The following is a 19,475-nucleotide window of genomic DNA, read 5'->3' on the forward strand; positions in this document are numbered from 1 at the left end:
ATGTGAGTCACTAGGGGATGGAGCTAGGAGTTTAGCTCTATATAACCCCTCCCAGAGCTGTGAGCTTAATGACATACAAAATTTTTTCACCTAGATAAAAGTACAGCAGAGGCAGCAAAGGAACAGCAAACTTTGTCTTTACAGGTTATCCTTTACATTTTTTGCTTTTTTCAAAAAGGGATTTTGGGAGTTTCTTGCTCAGAGGTAGTGAGTCAGAAACTTACCCTTAGAACGTACTGGCAACCAGGACATCTTTATAAAGTTGTATCCCCAGAACATTGACCTCAGTGACAGAGATTGGTGAAAAGGCCAGGTCAAGAGGTCCTTTTACATTCGTGTTTATCAGAATTTTTTTTTAGGAGGAAGCCAACAGTCCTGTATCAGTGATTATTTCAGACTTCTCAGTATGGACACTGAGGGAACTGCTGCAGTCACATGAAACACTTGTGGGGTGTTTGTCTTCTTGCCTACAGATGTGGAGAACTTCACATGCAGCAAGTGCAAGTTGGTAGTACTCTTGGAGGAGAAAGTCCAGCAGCTGGAGTCCAGAGTAGCTACACTTCAGCATATTAGGGAGCAAGAGGATATCCTGGACCTAAATAATTGTTTACATATTGTTTTATCTCTTTTCTTAGCATGTGCAACAATTTTCTATAACTCAACTACATTCATAAAGGTTTCTCTTTATGACCGAAGGATAAGATACACGGTATATCCTTGATACTGACAACTGTCATCCAGGGGCTTGTTATAAACTCCTCTTGCCATCTAAACAAATGCAATTGCTATCAAGTAGTCCAATTATTCTTATGCACAGCAATAAAAGACAATGATTTCTCTACACTGCTGTCAAAACTTGCTATGGGAAAAAAAAACCTAGCTGATGGAAACTCACATAACCTACTTTACTTAAAAGAACTGTGGTGTATCCCAGTTTTTCTATCTGAAGTTCTTCTCTAGTTTCATGTCTCTTCTACTTAATAATGGCAAAATTAAACTAAGCTCCTTGTAAAGAGGAGGCTCTGGGGAATACCAGGAAACAAAAGGACAGGAGTTTCAATTCTCTCTTCTTGCTGAGAATGGATTCTGCCTCATATAGCTGCTGATGTATAGTCATCTATAAAGAGTTTGTTAATTTCCAGCGGGGGGAAGGCATAAAAGAAGAATCTCCTTATCTTTAATGGAATGTTACTGAGCTATACAAAATGGTTCACATTCAAAACAAGCGGGGAAGTGTCTTGTCTGTTTTGGCATGATAAGAGACTGTGTTTAGTACACAGCATGCATTCCACTCAATCTGCTAAATGTGAGAGTGGTTTAAACTTAATGACAGAGAAGCTTCCAAATGTCTTGCGGCACCACTTGCTAAAAAAGAAATTAATCAGATGATCACATCAGACATCTTAAAATAAAATGCCTTCTGCAAGAAGTACTGCCAGACCTTTACTTTAAAAATGAAGACTCACACTAATTCTGAAAATGAGTAAAAAAAAAAAAAATCATGCAATTTTAAAATATCTTTTGCACACAATGAATTTGGACATAATGTGTAAATGTGGCCTATGGGTAAGAAGTTACATGCAGAAGCCATGGACTTGTCCACTTGCCCTAATAGCTGGAAGGACAAGACTGAAAGCATCTGATTCTGTTTTCAAGTAATCATTATTCAATATTATGTCCAAATGAAGACAAATTGGTTAATGTTAACTATGGTTTATTGAAGTAAGTCAACTTTAGATCCTGAGTAAAGGCTCTGACTTGTTTTAAGAAACCATAGTTAACCCTAGTCACAATTATTTACATCCCAGTTGGATTACTGTAATACATTCCACATGAGGCTACGTGAAGAATATTTAGAAACTTCAACTGGTCCAAAGGGCTGCAGCCAAATTACTAACAAGTGCTGATTGCAGGGAGCACACAACTCTCTTGTTACAACAGCTCTGCTGGCTGCCAGTCCATTTCCAGTACAATTCAAAGTGCTAGTTATGACCTTAATGGCTCAGGGCTAGGTTATTTGAAGGGCCTTATTCTCCCTTACAAACCAGCTTGTGTTTTGGGATCTGCTGGAGAGGTCCTTCTCTCTGTCCCACCTCCCTTACAGGTACATCTGGTGGGAAGAGGGCCTTCTCAGTGGCTGTCCCTAGTCTCTGGAACTCCCTTCCCAGAAAAATTAGACTGGTACCTTCCCTACTCAGTCCCTGACCTGCACAGCAAAGCTGATGCCGGGAAGACGGCCCTTTTGATGGCCTCCATAAAAAGAGGCCAGATGGAGGTGACAGCTTGGCCTGGTTAGTCAAGCTGTACCAGTGAATAGGGAGCAACCTCAAAGGCTATTTGATTCTGTTGCCCTCTAGAGTGGCATTTCATCATATCTTTTTGCAGATAAGCAAAGACTTCTCTATTACAAAAAGCTTTTAAGGAGTGATTATATAAGACCCACCTTACACAGAAGGCTGAATATTGCTAATTGTTATGTTGTTGTGTGTATGTGAATGGCCTTTGGTCTAAGCATTAATAAATTACTAACAATAACAATGTTGTTGTTGTGTGTGTGATTTTAATTATATATGTTTTAACCTTTTTTTAAAAAAATTGTTTGTGTTTAAACTTTTGTATCTTGTGAATTTCTAACATTTTTTAAAATCCTTGTAAGCCACTTTGAGTCCAAATCTGGGGGAAAGACAGGATAGAAATAAGAATGGGTATGATGATGATGATGATGATGATGATGATGATGATGATTTATTACTCCTTGTTTAGACATAAGAAACTATGTTGAAAAATAATCTGAAATGCAATGCACATCAATTCTAGTCAGTACTATAAATATCTAGATTTAAAAGACTGACACAACCCTTTCCAGCAAGAACTTCCCAGTGGAAAGGTGCTTCGATATTGTTATTTGCCTTTGCTCTGGACCTTTAGCACGTCTTGCTGGTGTGGCTTAAGGGCGTAATGAAAACATGAGGAGTATTTTCCCCTTTTATATACATAGTTTATCACTATTCCAGGAAAATAAAATTTGGGAGATACAATCAGCAACCTCTGAGTGGGCAGAAACTTATTTATAAGCCAAGTTAATAAACTGATTTTAGCTTGAAACACAGTAAGTATGGTACTCAAGAGACATTCATTTATCTTCCCTCACAGCATACATCTCTCAACTTTTGGAACTCAGCAACCCCACTTCTAGTGAATGCCCCGCACAATGACAAACTTTGCACAATACATATTACACATGTCACAGAATTATAGAATCATACAGTTGGAAGAGACCACAAGGGCCATCCAGTAAAAAAACAAACTGCCATGCTATCTAATCAATTTTGATGTAGAAAGATCTTGTAGCACCTTTGAGACTAACTGAAATATAGAAGTTGGCAGCATGAGCTTTTGTAGACTTCAGTCTACTTCCTCAGGTGTATTCACATGAGGAAGTAGACTGAAGTCTATGAAAGCTCATGCTGATAACTTCCTTATTTAAGTTAGTCTCAAAGGTGATAAAAGATCTCCCTACATACTGATGGTACAGACTAACATGACTATATTTTTGAATTCTAACCAATTTTGAGTGTAACTATAACAAATTACTTGCTTAAAAGCAACTTTCCAGGCTCTGGATCTTTTCCATGTGGAGCTTTTGCCTTTCAAAGATGAGAGACATTCTGCCAGTCTGATCCTTCCAGAGCCCAAACAACAGGTGGTCAGCATTTCTTTCATCTCCTATAAGTCCTAAGAGACAACACCTCCTTTCATCCTTAGGGCAGCAAGACTGACCTCTGGATTAACAGCAAAAGAAAACGATCAGCAGTAGGATAGGAAGCCAAGAGTGGTTTCTGTGTAGAAGTTCTTCACTATCTTAGCGCTCAGACCATCTACTTTCAGTTTCAAGAACACCATCAAGTGTGTGACAAAAATTACTTACATAATTGTGTCCTGAAAATTGGCCTTGTCTCTGGAACCATCAGACAATACTCTCCCTGTGCTTGCACAGCTGTAAGAAGCAGTGAATTCCCCACACAAAGGGGCTACAGCTGAGTCAGAATTTTTCTGAGGTGGATCTTCCACAGTAAAAGATGACACTTGGGGGAGTAAAATGCTCTCTCTGTTGTTGTTGTTTTTAAAGAGTAATCTCCTTACTCTCTTAAAAAAGAGTAATCTCCAGTGGCTTGCTGAAATAAAAAGGGGGTTTACCCACTTGCAGAAAGATAGTAAGGAAATTTGTCTCCTGATGTAGGATTCCTGCTAGCAGAAAGATAGTATTTATTTATTTATTTATTTACCTACTTACTTACTTACTTATAGAATGTATATCCCACTTATCTCCTTGCCTATCGCCCATATGCCTTGGACACATGTAACATATACTTTCTTAGTATAATACAGTATAGAGGTTAGAATAATATAGAGATTTTTCCACAACTTATTTCTCAGGGGAGGGAAATATGGTTTTGAAACAGAGGAGACCACGTGCACGAATGAACTCTCTTTACACAACAGATATGACATGAGAAAGAATAATAGAGGCAATTATGCAGTGGAGGGGAAAACAGAAAGAGACATTGTTATAAACTAGACTGTACCGTAACCTCTTCACTTGAGCACTCGGGCACTCATTTTCTCCTTTTTAACATCACCCCATGGGAATCAGTAAAGAGAGCATGTCACTAAGAGAATTAGGAGAATGGCTTGACTGATGTGTTTGGAAATGCAGAGTTTCCCTTCCCGACTGAGTAAAGGACATTTTCACTTGGTTGCAAATTTAATAAGATGCTGGAAAATGACAGACAGCATAAACCATGAGCTAACTATAGACTCAAAGGAGTTATAGAAGAGGAGGAATCTTTTAAACTCAGGATGCCAGACATTATCCCAAAGTGAAAATATGGATTTATGTAGGTACCCCTTCCTCCAAACAAAAAAAACAAAAAAAAAAAAGAAGAAGAGGAGGAGGAGGAGGAGGAGAGGGGCACAAAGAAATAACTACTGAACACATTAAGGATGCTTCTCCTCATTCAAATTTCTCCCAGGGCTAATCTGCACAACATTTTTCTGTTGTTCTTCCTTTCCCACTACTACCTCAACATGGGGCACATGATTCCTATATCAATCTGTTTTACTGAAGGCTATGTCTATCCTTATATTCTGGATTTCTTTGAACTGCTTATATGACCTTTCTTTTTTTGCATTTTCTCTGCTGTATGGCTTTTGGTGCATGATAACCTTGCTTTTCAATGTATTATCTTGGTGGGACTGGGTTCAGCCTGCAGAACCAAGTTCACAACTTTTGTTCTTCCTTTTTTTTCATGGTAGGTGGGAGGAGGAAACAGCTCTGTGGGGAAAACATAGAGGGTTGCCCCCCATCGTCATGAAATTGTCCAATTCTTCAGCCCTTTAAATGCCTGTTTTTATCAGGATTGCCCAAATACACCTACAAAGTTTCATAAACACTTTTCCCCCCTTACACATGCAGTTGGGTCTTTGCAGCTGCAGAACTTTATAGTGTATTCTAGGAAATACTGCTAAGAGTACATTCAGGGGCTAAGAGAGGCCAGCATTTTGATCTCAGCATCTAAACAGAAGTGGCCTTCAGGAGAACAGAAAACAGTTTCCCTCTTTTCTGTACCAGGAATGTAATGCCAATTTCCATTCTGAAGTGATGCAACATTCCACACAAATTCAATACTATTCATTGGTGTGACAAAGAAATATACAGGATATTATACACTGCTGTGCTCTACAAGAAACAATTCAAAAAATATCCCATAATGGTTTTTTGTGGGTTTTTCAGGCTATGTGGCTATGTTCTAGAAGAGTTTCTTCCTGATGTTTCGCCAGCATCTGTGGCTGGCATCTTCTCTGATACAATGTAGATCCTGCCTCAATTTAAGAAGATTCCATATTACTTGGTCTTGCATCCAAAGAGTAATGAATGAATGCAGAATCATTAGTTGGTCAGTTTCTTATAGCTTTATTCTGTACTGAAGGACATGAAGACATAGTATACCACACCTTTCAGGGTTTTTTTTCACATCAGACATGTCATTTGTTCTCCTGTGTGCTATCATATACATGGGTGCATCGATAAAACAGTGCAAAACAACAACAACATGTGAGTATCCCAGTGGCACTGCTCTTCAATAAATACCATGGAGATAGAGGTGTAAATGTAACACACAATTGATCAATGCTGCAGCACACTCTGCTATGTGTCAATCCAGGAATTCATTTTGGGCATTTTCTAGTTAAACATGAACTCAGAAACAGCAATTCCACAAAACAGTAAATGATGGGACGAATTAGATGTCAATGAATACCAAGTATTGTAGGCTATATCTTGGAGGAATGAAATGGCAAAACCGCTCTGAGAATTACTTGCCTAAGAAAACACTCTGAAATTCATGGTGTTGCCATAAGTCAACAGGCAACTAGAAGGCACACACACACACACACACACACACACACACACATTTGTCCTATGTCCTGTTGTACTTAGGACGTGTGTGTGTGTGTGTGTGAGAGAGAGAGAGAGAGAGAGAGAGAGAGAGAGCTCTATCAAGGCAAGGGATCCTTAGAAGTGGTTTTGCCAGTTCCTTTCTCTGAAATAAAACTACAACATTTATTATTCATTGGCATCCAAGTACTAACCTTGGATCCCCCATCAAAGTACTAACCAAGGTTGACTCTGCTTAGCTTCCAAGATCAGACAGAATTTGGTGTCTTTAGGGTATTTTGGTGGGGAAAAACTAGGGAAAATAAGCTTTTCGATAAAGCTAAATCAAGGATTTTAACTGACAATCTTTCCTGATAATTGACTTTCCTATAGTCACCACTTCCTGTGATTAGTTAAGTACTAAATTAGAAACTATAAAGATGCATAAAGGAAGGAGGAGTGCTCCTGCATTGTGGGAAAATTAAAAGCTGATGGCTGCTTCACAGTTCTACCCATGGTGGATCTAAGCCTGAACAGACTGAACACTGGGATGGAAAGTTAATCACCAAGCAATATGAGTTATATAGGTCATATAAATAATGATATGGGTAACTGAGGAAAATTTAAAAAGAAAATATATGAAGCCAACCCCTTTCTCCCACACTGCTTGCTATAGGCGCACAAACCTTTGGATGCAAAGGGCAAAACACCACAGATTTCCCCTGTCTATCTGCACCCTAACCTCTATGGGATTCCTTTGCCTGTAAATGATTTAAATATTAATTTGATTTCATATCCACAAACCAAAAACTGGACTATATGCAACAACCAGTTTACACATTTGGTGTCCATAATGTATAAAATGAGGTTTCCAACACAAGACTTCGGTTTTCCAAGGGTTAATTCATATAATATATGCTTGTAGAACTAGATATACTGTGTAGACTCATAATACAGACCCATTAGACCTGTAATATTTGAGACAAATACTCCAGTGCACATTTGTTGAGAATGAACTCTGCAACATAAATTCTGAACAGTATATAATAATTAACTACATGTTCAAGAAAGAATTTAGCATGTACTGCATCATTCCTGCATTGTACATTTCAAAACACATGTTGAAATACAACTTCAGAATACCCTGTGTCAATGTTTTCCCTATATTCAAAGGACACACAATCACGAGAAAGTAGGCAGGAAAACTCTCCTAGAACATGCTCCCTTTCCATAGGTAAGGACAGCATATAGATCAGTGTGCTGGCAGGAGCTGGATAGGCTTTGGTGCATTTAGCATTTAGCATTACTCCATTAAGATGGTGCAACTTTGGTTGGATGGTATAATGACTCAATACACTGGACCCTTCCCATCCATGCAAATTTGATTCCAGGGGCTCCTGCAGCTGTAGAAAAAAGGGGACAGTTGCACCTCTTGTTATTCAATGAGCAGTGCTATGTGCCCATCTGCATGCATGCACTGCCACTGAATAAGGTGAGGGATGGTGACCTGCAGGCATTTGAATCTGTCCATCGCTAGCTCATCAGTGTAGTGGGTCCACTGTACAATGAAGCAACCCTTTTGAAGAAGACAATGGTGCTCTACAGACGGGCACAATGGGGCACCATCGTCACGTGCGAGGGGCAGCGCTTCCATACGCCCCTTGCACATGACGATGGCATCAAAATAGTGGCACCCTGTACAAAATGGCAGCACTCTGTACAGATGGCGGCACCCTGTACAGATTTGACACAATGGACGCTTAGCATCCGCACGTTGCAATGCCATTGTGACGTGACAAGTGTGCCATTGGTGCACTGCAACGTCACAATGGCGCTGAAAAAAGAATCCACTTTTTGCGGGTTCTTTTTGCTGTGCGAGGAACAAACAGCGCGCAGTTTGTCCGCTGCAGCTTCCTCGCGCAGCAAAACAAGGTGCGGGCAGACCACCCTTTTTGGGCGGTCTGTACCCCGCCAATAAATTTCATATTTTCTTCTTTTCTCAGTAGGATACAATTTTTACTATGCCATGGCTATAATAAACAATGACAGCAAAACAAGAAGAGATTTACCAGTAAAATCGGTTGGGCGTGATCCGCTCATGCATGATCTGCCATCTTCTTCCAAAATCCATTGAACTGTAGAGCTAAAAGAAAGGAAGTGAAAGAAGAGTAAAGTACATATGACATTTGATAACATAGTATTTCATAGGAAAAGTGTTCATTTTTACATGTAGCAATCATTCAGAAAGAATGGGCTGACCATTCAGATCAAACAGAATTGTATTTAATATTCAGTAGTCTGTTATTAAAGCTCTTTAAAAAAATAGTTAATTTATATTTCACTTTTCTCTCAGTATGGGCCCATCCTGTTGGTGCTCAGAATTAAATATTCCAACAGTGAGCTGGTCCTAAACTAGACTTATATTCAACAAAGTGAGGCCCCATACAGACAGGCCAAAATAAAACTGCTTCAGGTCACTTTGGAGGCATGCTGTTTAAATGTTGCATGCGTTCTAAGACTCTGGAAGCTGCACCAAAGCCACAATCCATTCCTAATGACTGGAGCACAGCTTTGGCACAGCTTCCGGACTCTTAGGATGCATGCAACATTTAAACAGCATATCTCCAAAGTGACCTGAAGCAGCTTTATTTTGGCCTGTCTGTATCGGGCCTACATTCCACTTTTCTAGGCTAAGAGATGGCAATGACAGCCATCTCAGAAGTATTAAGATAAGGTCAGCCACAACAGGAGGTTTAAGCAGCTGCTCCATCTCTGGACAGAAGTGCCTATTTTGGTTTTGTATGTCTTTGGGGCAAACCAGATAGTCATGAAGGAGCAGCTTCTGCCCAGTCTACCAGCGATCAGCCCGTGATCGGTCAGGGACTGTGTCGACTGCACAGTCTCTTAAACTGGGCCACCACTGCAGTCCCAAAGCCAGCATGAGCAGTTTTTTTCTGCCCCTTTCTCCAGTGGCTTTGGGATGCTTTTGGGGATCTCAGAGCAACTTCCTGCCACTCTGGGGGCATGCGTCATTTCAGCGCCAGGTCTCTGAAGTAGCAGGAAGCAGCTCCTTTTGGCCTGTTTGTTTTAGGCCTTTGTTCTTCAAATGTCTCACTTGTGGAACTGAACTTTATGACATCCTATGTTTTGTGTTCAACTTAGAAGTTGTATCTGTTTTTATAAATCATGGCAGTGCCAGCAACTTCAGAAGAGAAGCTTAAAAAAATTTAATCTGTGTATACATGTGTGCTTGTATTTATTATTTATTCCTTTCTTGCATACGCCTGGACTCAGCAAACATAATGCATCTGAGCAGAGGGCCATCCCATACAAAAATATTATGCCAGCAGTGGGGAGATGCCAACATGGGAGCCTGGGAGGGGTGGGAGAAACATGGAAGTAGTAATGGGAAAAAATATTGGGAAGCTCTCAACAACCCAGGGACAGTGCTGGCAATGACATCCACATGCTGCCCCCACACACAAAAAGGTCAATAGACTCACATTGTGTACACAATCCCAGCACAATTGCTTCTGCACAACACATAAAGAACACAAGGAAATTTGTGATTGTTCTGTGTCTTGCAGTTGATTCTGACATATAACAACCATATCATAATGTTTTCTTGGTAACTCTGCAAATTTTCCAGTGTGTGTAGGGAGAAGGGGAATAATGTTTTCAAAGAAATAGCCATACTAAGTTTCTTGCAGCATTAAAAGAAGGACTAACTAGTTTTTATTTTTGCATGAGTTTTTGTGGATATAAACCCACTTCTTTGGAAGCAATCAACCCCCATCCCCAAGAGCTGAGCCTATCGTGAAATGACCAGGCAACATTAGATGAAGACCGCAGCATAGCTGAGCACCCCCATGAAATGATCAGTAAAACGTACATTTAAAAAATGACAATTTACACACATACACACTCACAGACTTCAGTCTGATACTACACTTGTGCCTACCCAGTTACAATTAACAAGTAACAGTAGGCTATGGTTTGATGTTAAGGATGATGATGATGATGATGATGATGATGATGATGATGATGATGATGTCTGGTATCATCCCAAGAAAAAAATATTATAATAGGAGTTGTGTGCATTTACTTATTTCACCCCTCTCTCCAAATTTGAAGAGACTTCATGAGTAACTTTAAATAAATATTTGAGGCACTTTAGGATTTTAAATCATGAATTAAGTCTTGGCAGTGAAGAAAAGGTTAGGAACCTCTGTGCTAGAGGATTCCTACTGTGGAATTTTTTTACTCTCATCCACCTTTGCCTGGACAGTACAAAACAGAATGGGAGTTCACACTGAGCCTATACACTTCCTCAGCTGGGGCATAACTAGTACATGAACAAGCAATTTGCACTGAACAGATATTTCATTTTTTTTAAAAGTGGGACATTGAATAGAAAGTTTATATTCACACTCTTTGGGATGATGTATTTAGTGTCACAAGATTACCACAAAGTACTTCCCTGGGTTCACATTAATTTAGGTACAATTGTCTGACGGTATCTATAATGAAATAAGAAAATAATACAGGTGGGACACAACTATGTGAACCAGGAATAAGGGAAATGAAATTCACAGGCTGCATGTACCCCCCCCCCCCCCCCATTTTTAAAAACTTTTTTTTTGCTTCCCCAGGATCTTGAAAAAGTCTCCACAACACTTCCCCCCCACAAAAAAAAATTCAAAAAATGCCACTGCAGTGTGCTATAATCATCATCATCATCATCATCATCATCATCATTTATATTCTGCTTAATCACTTGGAATCCAAGCGGATTACAACAATAAAAGAGGATACAGTTAAAATTTTAAAACGCCTATCCCCCCCCCCCCCAGTATGAAAACATAGTAATACTAAAAAGAGATTAAACCAGACAAGATATTAAAACAGTAGTATAAAATCAGAGTTAAAATCAATGGAAGACTTATATACAGTTACATAACTTTTCACAATTGCCAAAGTCATGAAAATGGACCCACTCAAAACTAGAAATCACAACCAAAACTCCACTTGCAGTTTTATAGCCTACTGGAAATGCACAATTTCCCCCTCTTCCTACCACTACTACTCACCCCTAACTACATCATCTTGGGCCTTGTACAGCAAAGACTTCCCTTCTGAACTTCAGAGTGGCAGTCAAACTGTTTCCTGCCTAAAGTCTCAAGGGAAAAAATAATCCTAGTCACATTGCTTTTTGCAGATTCCTTAAAACTGGTTTCATTAATTTGTTTGACTAATCTCCCTTGGGGAACAACCTCATGATCTCTGATCAGCCACCTCCTTTTATTACCTTTGGCACAAAGATAAGTATATAATGCAGCTGGAAGGCTAGACTGAAAGTGTTAAACGACAGTTATCAGAATAGTGTATGCAAATGACACGAAGGAGAAGGCACACAGTGTATTGTCCACACAGCTTTGCTGTTCAGGGAAGAAAGGATTTGATTTTAGAAAAAGTCAGAAAAGGAGCAAGAGCCATTCCATTGAATCTGAATAGCTTCCTGCACCTACTTCCAAGTCCCATCCCAAAGCCCGATGAACACTATTCCTGCTTAGATGTAGGAAAGGAACACCTTCTAGCACTCCCAAAGAAAAAGAAGCAACACATAGCATAATGTGGAAGTTTTTATTTGATAGAATCAAGGATGGGTAAGATCCTGAAAAGGGAAGACATATTTGTTTGGTTTAGTCAAGCAGAGCTCTTGTTAATGCAGCAGAGAACAGCACAGTAGATGTAGGGTCCCTTTTGGCATTAGCTCAGTGGTAGAAATACATTTGGATATCTATAAGTCATGGTGCCTGCAGAGGACAAGGTGTTATATTGCCAAATGCACCCAGAAACAACCAGGCGTATCCAAGTAACTACAATTGTTAACAGGTGGTCCTCTCTCCTGGTTTGCACAAAACAGATATGGAAAGAATCCTCTCCATTCTCTCCATTCCAGGTGGCCTGGAAAAAAGCAAGAAAAGACAAATAAGGAAAAAAGGAAACAGTCTAGATATTTGTAAGGAATTGAGAGAGGAGTAAATGAGAAAAAAGAATGAGTACTAGCAAATGGATGCACAATCTGGGTTCATATTCCAGTCTTCTGTGCATCTGGGGAACCAGGAGACAGCTGTGACTGAAAGCATACTTACCTTCTATTCCTTCTAGTGAAACACTGAGTGTGCAGTTTTATTCTTCTCCATGCAATTGGGCTATGGTTCTTCAAGACAGAAGTGTTTTCATGAATGTTTAAGACTTTGCCAACATAGAGCTTACTGCATGTAGGGATAAGAGTTTTCCCTGTGGGAGATACTGCTGCCCACTTTTATAGGAAGAGGAGGAAGGACAATGTTGTTCAGGTAAGACTCAGTATTCATATAAAGCTAACAGAAAGGGGAGGATGCATGGCAGACTCTTATTACTGTACACTGTACATTCTCTTGCTTACCTGTGAGGGGCTGTTTCCTGGCAGTTATTTGAATGTAGATGGATATTTTGTGATTGTAGTTGGGTGACGTACCTGTTAAAGTTCTAAGCAGAAAACTGTTAGTAATGTCCTTCTGTTACCAAGTGTCATTTGTGGTTGATCATTTTTTGTGAAGTGCTCCTTTCATGTCCAAAGAGCCTTCTCCTCACCATTTCCCACCAGTACAATCCCTTAAACACACATAATTAGGCCCAGGGAGATATAGCCACTTCTACATGACTTCTCATTGAAATTATTTTCTCTTTGTGTAGGTTCAGAGCTTCACTGCTCCATATGCTTTCTCGTGATGATGGGTGCAGGTGATTATCTATGCAGGTATAGTTTCTCTCTCACACACATGCACACGCACACACACATCAACATTCATGGGAAGGAAATTTCCTATATCAGCTATGAATCTGATGTATAGCTGCACCATTGACTCAGATGTGACCACAGAGTGAAGAATCTAGCATAAATGTGCTTGTTCTTGCAACACAAATCTACTCTTGAGCTGTTCCACTGGCATGTCTTTGCCAGTGGTAGAGCTCTGCTAATCAAGCATTCCTCAAATGTATCTGGGGTATTCTGTCAGGGTATGATGGATGGGAGTGATGCACATAATGATCTGCTGGAAGAGGAGACTTCTGCTGAATCCTAAAGTCCTTCAGAGAAACAAGCTCTATTGGATTGTGCCCATCAACTGTTTGAATTTCCATTGAAACTGAAAAAAAAAACCTTGATATTTCTCAAGCTTTATGGCAAAGAACCAGCTTTTCCCAGTTCTGAAGTTTTGCACACATTTTTACCCACTTCAGTAAAATAGTCTCTAAGGATTATTGGGAGAAATTAAAAGAAATCTCTTGTGAATGTTCATTTCCCACTTGTACCTCTTATTTTTTAAGGGACATTTTGCTTGAAATATTAAGGTGGTGAGAAGATTCACACTTGTTTATTTCTATTTTTTTTCTTTAAAAATGATTCTATCATCCTTAAATTCTAGATGCTTCAAAAGTTTTGTTGAAAGTTAAAAAACAGTGATAAAAATGGGGGAATTGTGAGAGCACAGAAGTGGTCTTGTTACTTAAACCATACTTACAGCTAAAAAAACGAAGAAAATGAGATGATCTAACTTATAGGAAGCATGTTGAATAAGGATGTCATAGATCTTAAAGTTAATCCAAGCAAATTTAAGGAAAGAAAGTTTCCCATTATCTCTTCCCCTTACTATATATCTCATGTGTCCCTCAGAGGTCTCTCCAGGGACTGCAGGGGGACATCCTGAGCAGTGTGGTATAAGAAAATGCTGGGGAAAGATTCAAATGGAAAACATTGCCTCGGTAAGCTTCATCCAGTTGATATGTACTATAGTGTATCTTCATTATTTACTTACAGCACCCTAGGAATCTTGGGGTTTGTAGTTTTATGAGCTACGTAGACAGATCCCTGTTAAGGAGCACTAATGCATTCCTGAGCTGCAGCACAGAATTCTGAGGAAATCCCAGAATTCTGTAGAATACAGCCATGATGATTGACTTGGTATTTATTTTTATACATATTTCCAAGTTCAGTCTTTAAAGTAACATCAAAATAGGCTGATCAGAGAAAAACAAAATACAAATCAAAACCATAAAATACAATAAAAACAATCCAGTCACAAGAGAGTGAGCATAAAAAAATGGTGTGGGAGGACTTGTAGTGCAAATTGGAACATACCCAATAAATGGAATTTCTACCCTCAGCTCAAAAGCCGTGCCAAGCAAAATAATTGGAAGTGGGTAAATATCTTAAGACAGAGAAAATTCTAGAGTCAGGATACAATGTCTAGAAATGCCCTGTCTTACTGACCTCCATAGGTGATCAGTGTGGTTAGGGTCCTATGGGAAGGGTCCTATGGGAAGGGATAACCTTTACACTTTTCTTCTTCCAGGCCATTTTAGTCTTCCAGGGTCAAGCCAACATTCTGAATTTGGTTAAGACACAGTACCTCTAGAAAAACAAAATGTTACCAGTATAGTGTACTGAAGACTGTAGTTGTAATCAAATGTGTGCCTCAACCCCATGCTGACCTGCCTTTGCAACAATGGAGAGAAACCACCAGCATTTGTGTGACACATGAATGCTGGGGGTTAAGTGACCAGATTCTATGTCCCTTAGCAGTAATGTGTGATCAAATCCAACCCCATTTATTTTCTACAAGGGACTGAGCATCACAGTGGCTCCTATTTGGCTTCAGAGATTTTAATTTGACTCATATAAGTACTTAAAAAAAGAAAAGCATGGTTTCTTATAACAGCTGTAGATATGGCCAGCTCTGAAGCATTAAGCCCTTTTCATTGCAGTTAGTTATGTGCCCTACGGTTACTCACTCAAAAGCATCCTTCTGTCTATCATTGCAGGAGTCAGACCAGCTGCTGAGCTGCTTTTTTCTTCTTATTATTAGATCTCAGGCTGACTGATGGTAGAAGGATTAAATTGAACTTGTAGCCTTTAGGCAGATTCAGATAAAGAGATAAGAAGGAGACATTTCATTTGATGGGGCTGGACTTTTCTTCCCTCCTTCATTTCATTCTAGTGGCACTCTTTGAATTTCCACTGAAATCAGATGATCAAGAAAAGCAGTTGTTACACCATGCAGCTATTAAGGGATGGAGGAGGGGAGGGAGGTCCCTTTAGCCCCACTTTGTTTTATCACAGCTTGCCCGACATTAATCATGTATGCAAATATAAAGGTCAATTACACATTACTTAAAGAAAGCCAATAAACTAAAGGCTTCTGCAAGCATAAAAGCTGAGTGCACAATGTGCCTCCTGTTCACCTTGCTTTCCGGGCCCAGAGGAGATGTCAAATGCAGCCAAGAGAAATATAGATGGCATTAGCAAGCCATTTGCTGTCGGCTGGTATGCAGGGCAAAGGAGAATGAAAGCAGTTTGTTGTAATGCCTGTTTGCATGGAGATTTTTCTAAATTTCTTCAAGGGGACATTGCACATAACTCATCTTCTCAAGGATTGAACATATTGGTCTTAAATACATCCAGAACAGCAGTGCTATCATTGAGCCACTGAGTGGGCTAGGGTTGTGGATATCTTTGAAATCCATATCCACTGATTTAGTCCCTCTTCCACCTCCCTGCGTCTCTGTTGTTGTATTTTAATGACAACAACAAACCACATAAGCTAGCATTGTGTTAGTGATACATTCATGCATATGCAGCGTCACACATGTGGGATGAATTATTTGCCAAAGCACAATAGATGTATTCTGTTCAGAGTGGTAGAAATGCAGTTGCATATACAGCAATGTTGTACACTACAGTTACACAGTGCACATTATACAGCAGCACCTGGCCATTGACATATGTTGTGCAATGCTGCTGTTCTGGATGGCAGTTGTGTATAAATGGCATAGCATATCTCTGCATGTGGATATCTACACAAGGTTGATGGGATATTGGATTGCTGCCATAGAGAGTATAATTTGTCTGTTTTATGCATATTTTCATTTAAAATTGTATGTATTGCTTGAATACATTTCCTCATTGACTAAAGTGTGCTTAAGTGATGTTTTGCACACATTTGAAATGTGTGCCTTGTTCAATGTGTTTCAATGTTTGCATGTTTCAATGCGCACATCAAATATTTCAGATATATTCAGTTTTATGTAAATGTCCACAGCCATCCATCAATGTGCAGTTTTTGGTGTCTGACTTGCATTTAGCATTTGGATGGTCTAGAAAGATTGGATAAAGTCTACACATACATGCATGCTTGCACACACACAGTGTGTCAAAGGAAATACTTGAATATCTCTATGAGTCCCAATGTTATTATAACAACATCTTGTTACTTTCAACTTTGATATCATGTAGCTCAGTTAAGCCATACAGAAAACTAGTTTACTCAGGATATAATGTTTATAACAGAACAACAGGGGATAGTTTATGAGCTCAAATATTTTTGTAGCAATGCAGTGAATAGGATATGGGAAATATTCATTCTTAATTCAGGAGGATTTTACTCTCTTTGCAATGGTATGAAGAGAACATTTAAACTTGGCTTTTCACCTTTGACTACAATTTTCTGTAATAAAGAGGTGGAAGATAGCGGTATATTGGGAGGTATAACATATTGGAAAGAAGCAGGTATATCACAGATTAAAGATGTGGTAAATGGGATAATGAGATCATTTGATAACTTAATTGAGATGATGGATGGGCATACTTTCAGTGTCTTCACACTGCACTTATCGTAAACGGTTTAAGAAATGTAGAGCTTTAAGATATTGTACAGGACCTGAACTTGTGATTTTTATAATCAGGCAAAAAGATTATTGAAGTAATTTTATAAAATTCTTATAGAATCAGACAGATATCAGAACTCATTTCCAGGAAAATGGGAGGGATATTTGGACAAGGCCATTCTGGATGAATTTATGAAACTGAATACAGACTAATGTCCTTCAAGAAACATTACATTTCAATTTAAAAGGAAGTGGTTTTTTCCCCCTTTCTTTTTTACCAGATTTGGATCAGGTTCAGTTTAATGCCCAGGAGATTAAATTATATTTATCCTGGAATGAGGATTTACAAGAATAGACAGTTTGGGAAATTATAAAAGACAAGACTGGCTATGACTAGGCTTTTGATGTAGTTGTAATATTGTTCTGTAAAAGTGAGTCTATCAAATTACAAGAGGCTAGGGAAATGAACATTCCCTCATTGTCTGTGACTGAGATTCTCATCATCACTAATTTGAAGCAACAGCATATACCTTCTGTCATGGAATGGATGACAAAAATGTAGGATTTGATATACATAGTTAAGGATGACAAATACAGGGTTTAGGAAAGGGTGACAATTTTAATAAATTGTGGTTCTTTAATATATTCTGGGAAAGGATGGCAGAAAATAAGAAGCCAGCAGATAACATTGACATGACTATAATTTAAGTTTATGAGTGATATCTCATGTCTTTACAGACAATTTGAACAAAATAATTATCTTAATTATGAACAAATGGTTTTAGTAACAAGTATTTTTTGTGAGGGGTTATCTTTCTTTTGCAATTAAAGAATATTTATAAACGTATGTAATTCCAGCAACAAATACCAGGTGCTGTAGGCAATATTTCAGAATATGAAACAAGCAAAACCAACTCTGAGTATTCCTTGCCTGAGAAAATCTTGTGCAATTCATAGAGTCACTATAAATCAACAGATTGAAGACGCATACACATGCACACACATGAAATTATTAAATAATGCTGGAAACATATTGTGTAGTAATGAATGCGTAACTGAGAGTTACACATTCATGATCCTAGGGATCATGAATGTATCCCTTCATTGAGGGAATGCATAGCGACCATGAAAGTCTCTCAATCACCACTTACTGGTCAACAGATTGAGAGGGTCTCTTCCCCTTTCATTCAGGAAATGGGTGACTGATGTTCTCATCTCTCCTTTGTGCAAGAGATCTTATGCACAGTTGAGTCAAATCTAATGTAGGATACTAGTGAAATGGCTCAAAAAATCCAGTGTATTATCTGATAACCCAGCAAGAAGCATGATACATAGATATGATGACTTTGCCTTGCCTCTGTAGGTTCTAAATATCTGAACAGGGCTTCCTTGTCATAAGTTTTATGATGGCCTCTCTCAACCGTTCTCTCTCTCTTTCCCGCTCATTAGGCTGCTATGTAAGTGACACAGTGGTTAAATGTCTGTACTGCAGCCAATCACTCAAAACCATAAAGTTGCCAGTTGAAGAGCAGCAAAAGGGCTCAAGCTTGACTCAGGCTTGCATCCTTCCGAGGTTGCTAAAATGAGTACCCAGACTGTTGGGGGCAAATTAGCTTACAGTTGTAAACTGCTTAGACCCTGCTTAGGTGGTATGAAGAGGTATATAAATGAAGCTTGTTTGTTTGTTTGTTTGTTTGTTTATAGCCTGCCAGTACTATATCTTCTCTGTCTTGCAAACTATGGATTATTTTACAATGGTAGTTCTTGTCAAAGTAGAAACCTTGGCCCATGTTATTGTCTCATTATGTCCTTGTAGCATGTCAGTCATCTAGTCATGATGGGATGCGGTATGTCTGCTGCTAGATATGGTCCATCCTGACTACTGCATTGGTGAACAGTGATAACTGTGACTAGAAAAATCAGTTGGCTGGGAATGACAAGGAGTGAGTTCATGAATATTGGCCAAACAGGTAATTAAAGTTGTATCTAACTGCCTGAAGTGACAATCATAATGGCTGATCACAGACAGCAGTTTCACACATTTAGTTTATGAAGTTATAACTATAGTCATAATGTGAGTAATATCACCTGTGAATTTATTCTTTTTATACTATATTCCCGTTTTATTAGAAGTAGTGTTCCTCCAATCACATAGTGCAGAATGACAAAGTGATACAACACCAATCCTTAAAAAAAACCTTACCAGTTTGAGAATACTTGTTAAATATAGCTAACAGCACTAAAAACATGAATGTCTGTACCTAAGAAGACTGCTGTACAATCAGAAGTCTTGTTAATGTGTTCTTAAACTAACAGACTCTCCAGCAGA

The 19,475-nt window shown here is 38.9% G+C and overlaps 1 protein-coding gene across 1 annotated transcript in view; it reads right to left on the reverse strand.

The window, feature by feature from the left end:
- SORCS3 (sortilin related VPS10 domain containing receptor 3) overlaps positions 1 to 19,475 on the reverse strand; it is a 652,615-nt gene that overhangs the window by 239,730 nt on the left and 393,410 nt on the right. The window contains exon 5 of the mRNA XM_042460847.1: positions 8,506 to 8,579. Within this exon, the coding sequence (XP_042316781.1) occupies positions 8,506 to 8,579 (74 nt within the window). The remainder of the gene's footprint in view (positions 1 to 8,505; positions 8,580 to 19,475) is intronic.

This window comes from Sceloporus undulatus, chromosome 3 (genome assembly GCF_019175285.1).
Source record: "Sceloporus undulatus isolate JIND9_A2432 ecotype Alabama chromosome 3, SceUnd_v1.1, whole genome shotgun sequence".
Classification (NCBI taxonomy): Eukaryota; Metazoa; Chordata; class Lepidosauria; order Squamata; family Phrynosomatidae; genus Sceloporus; species Sceloporus undulatus.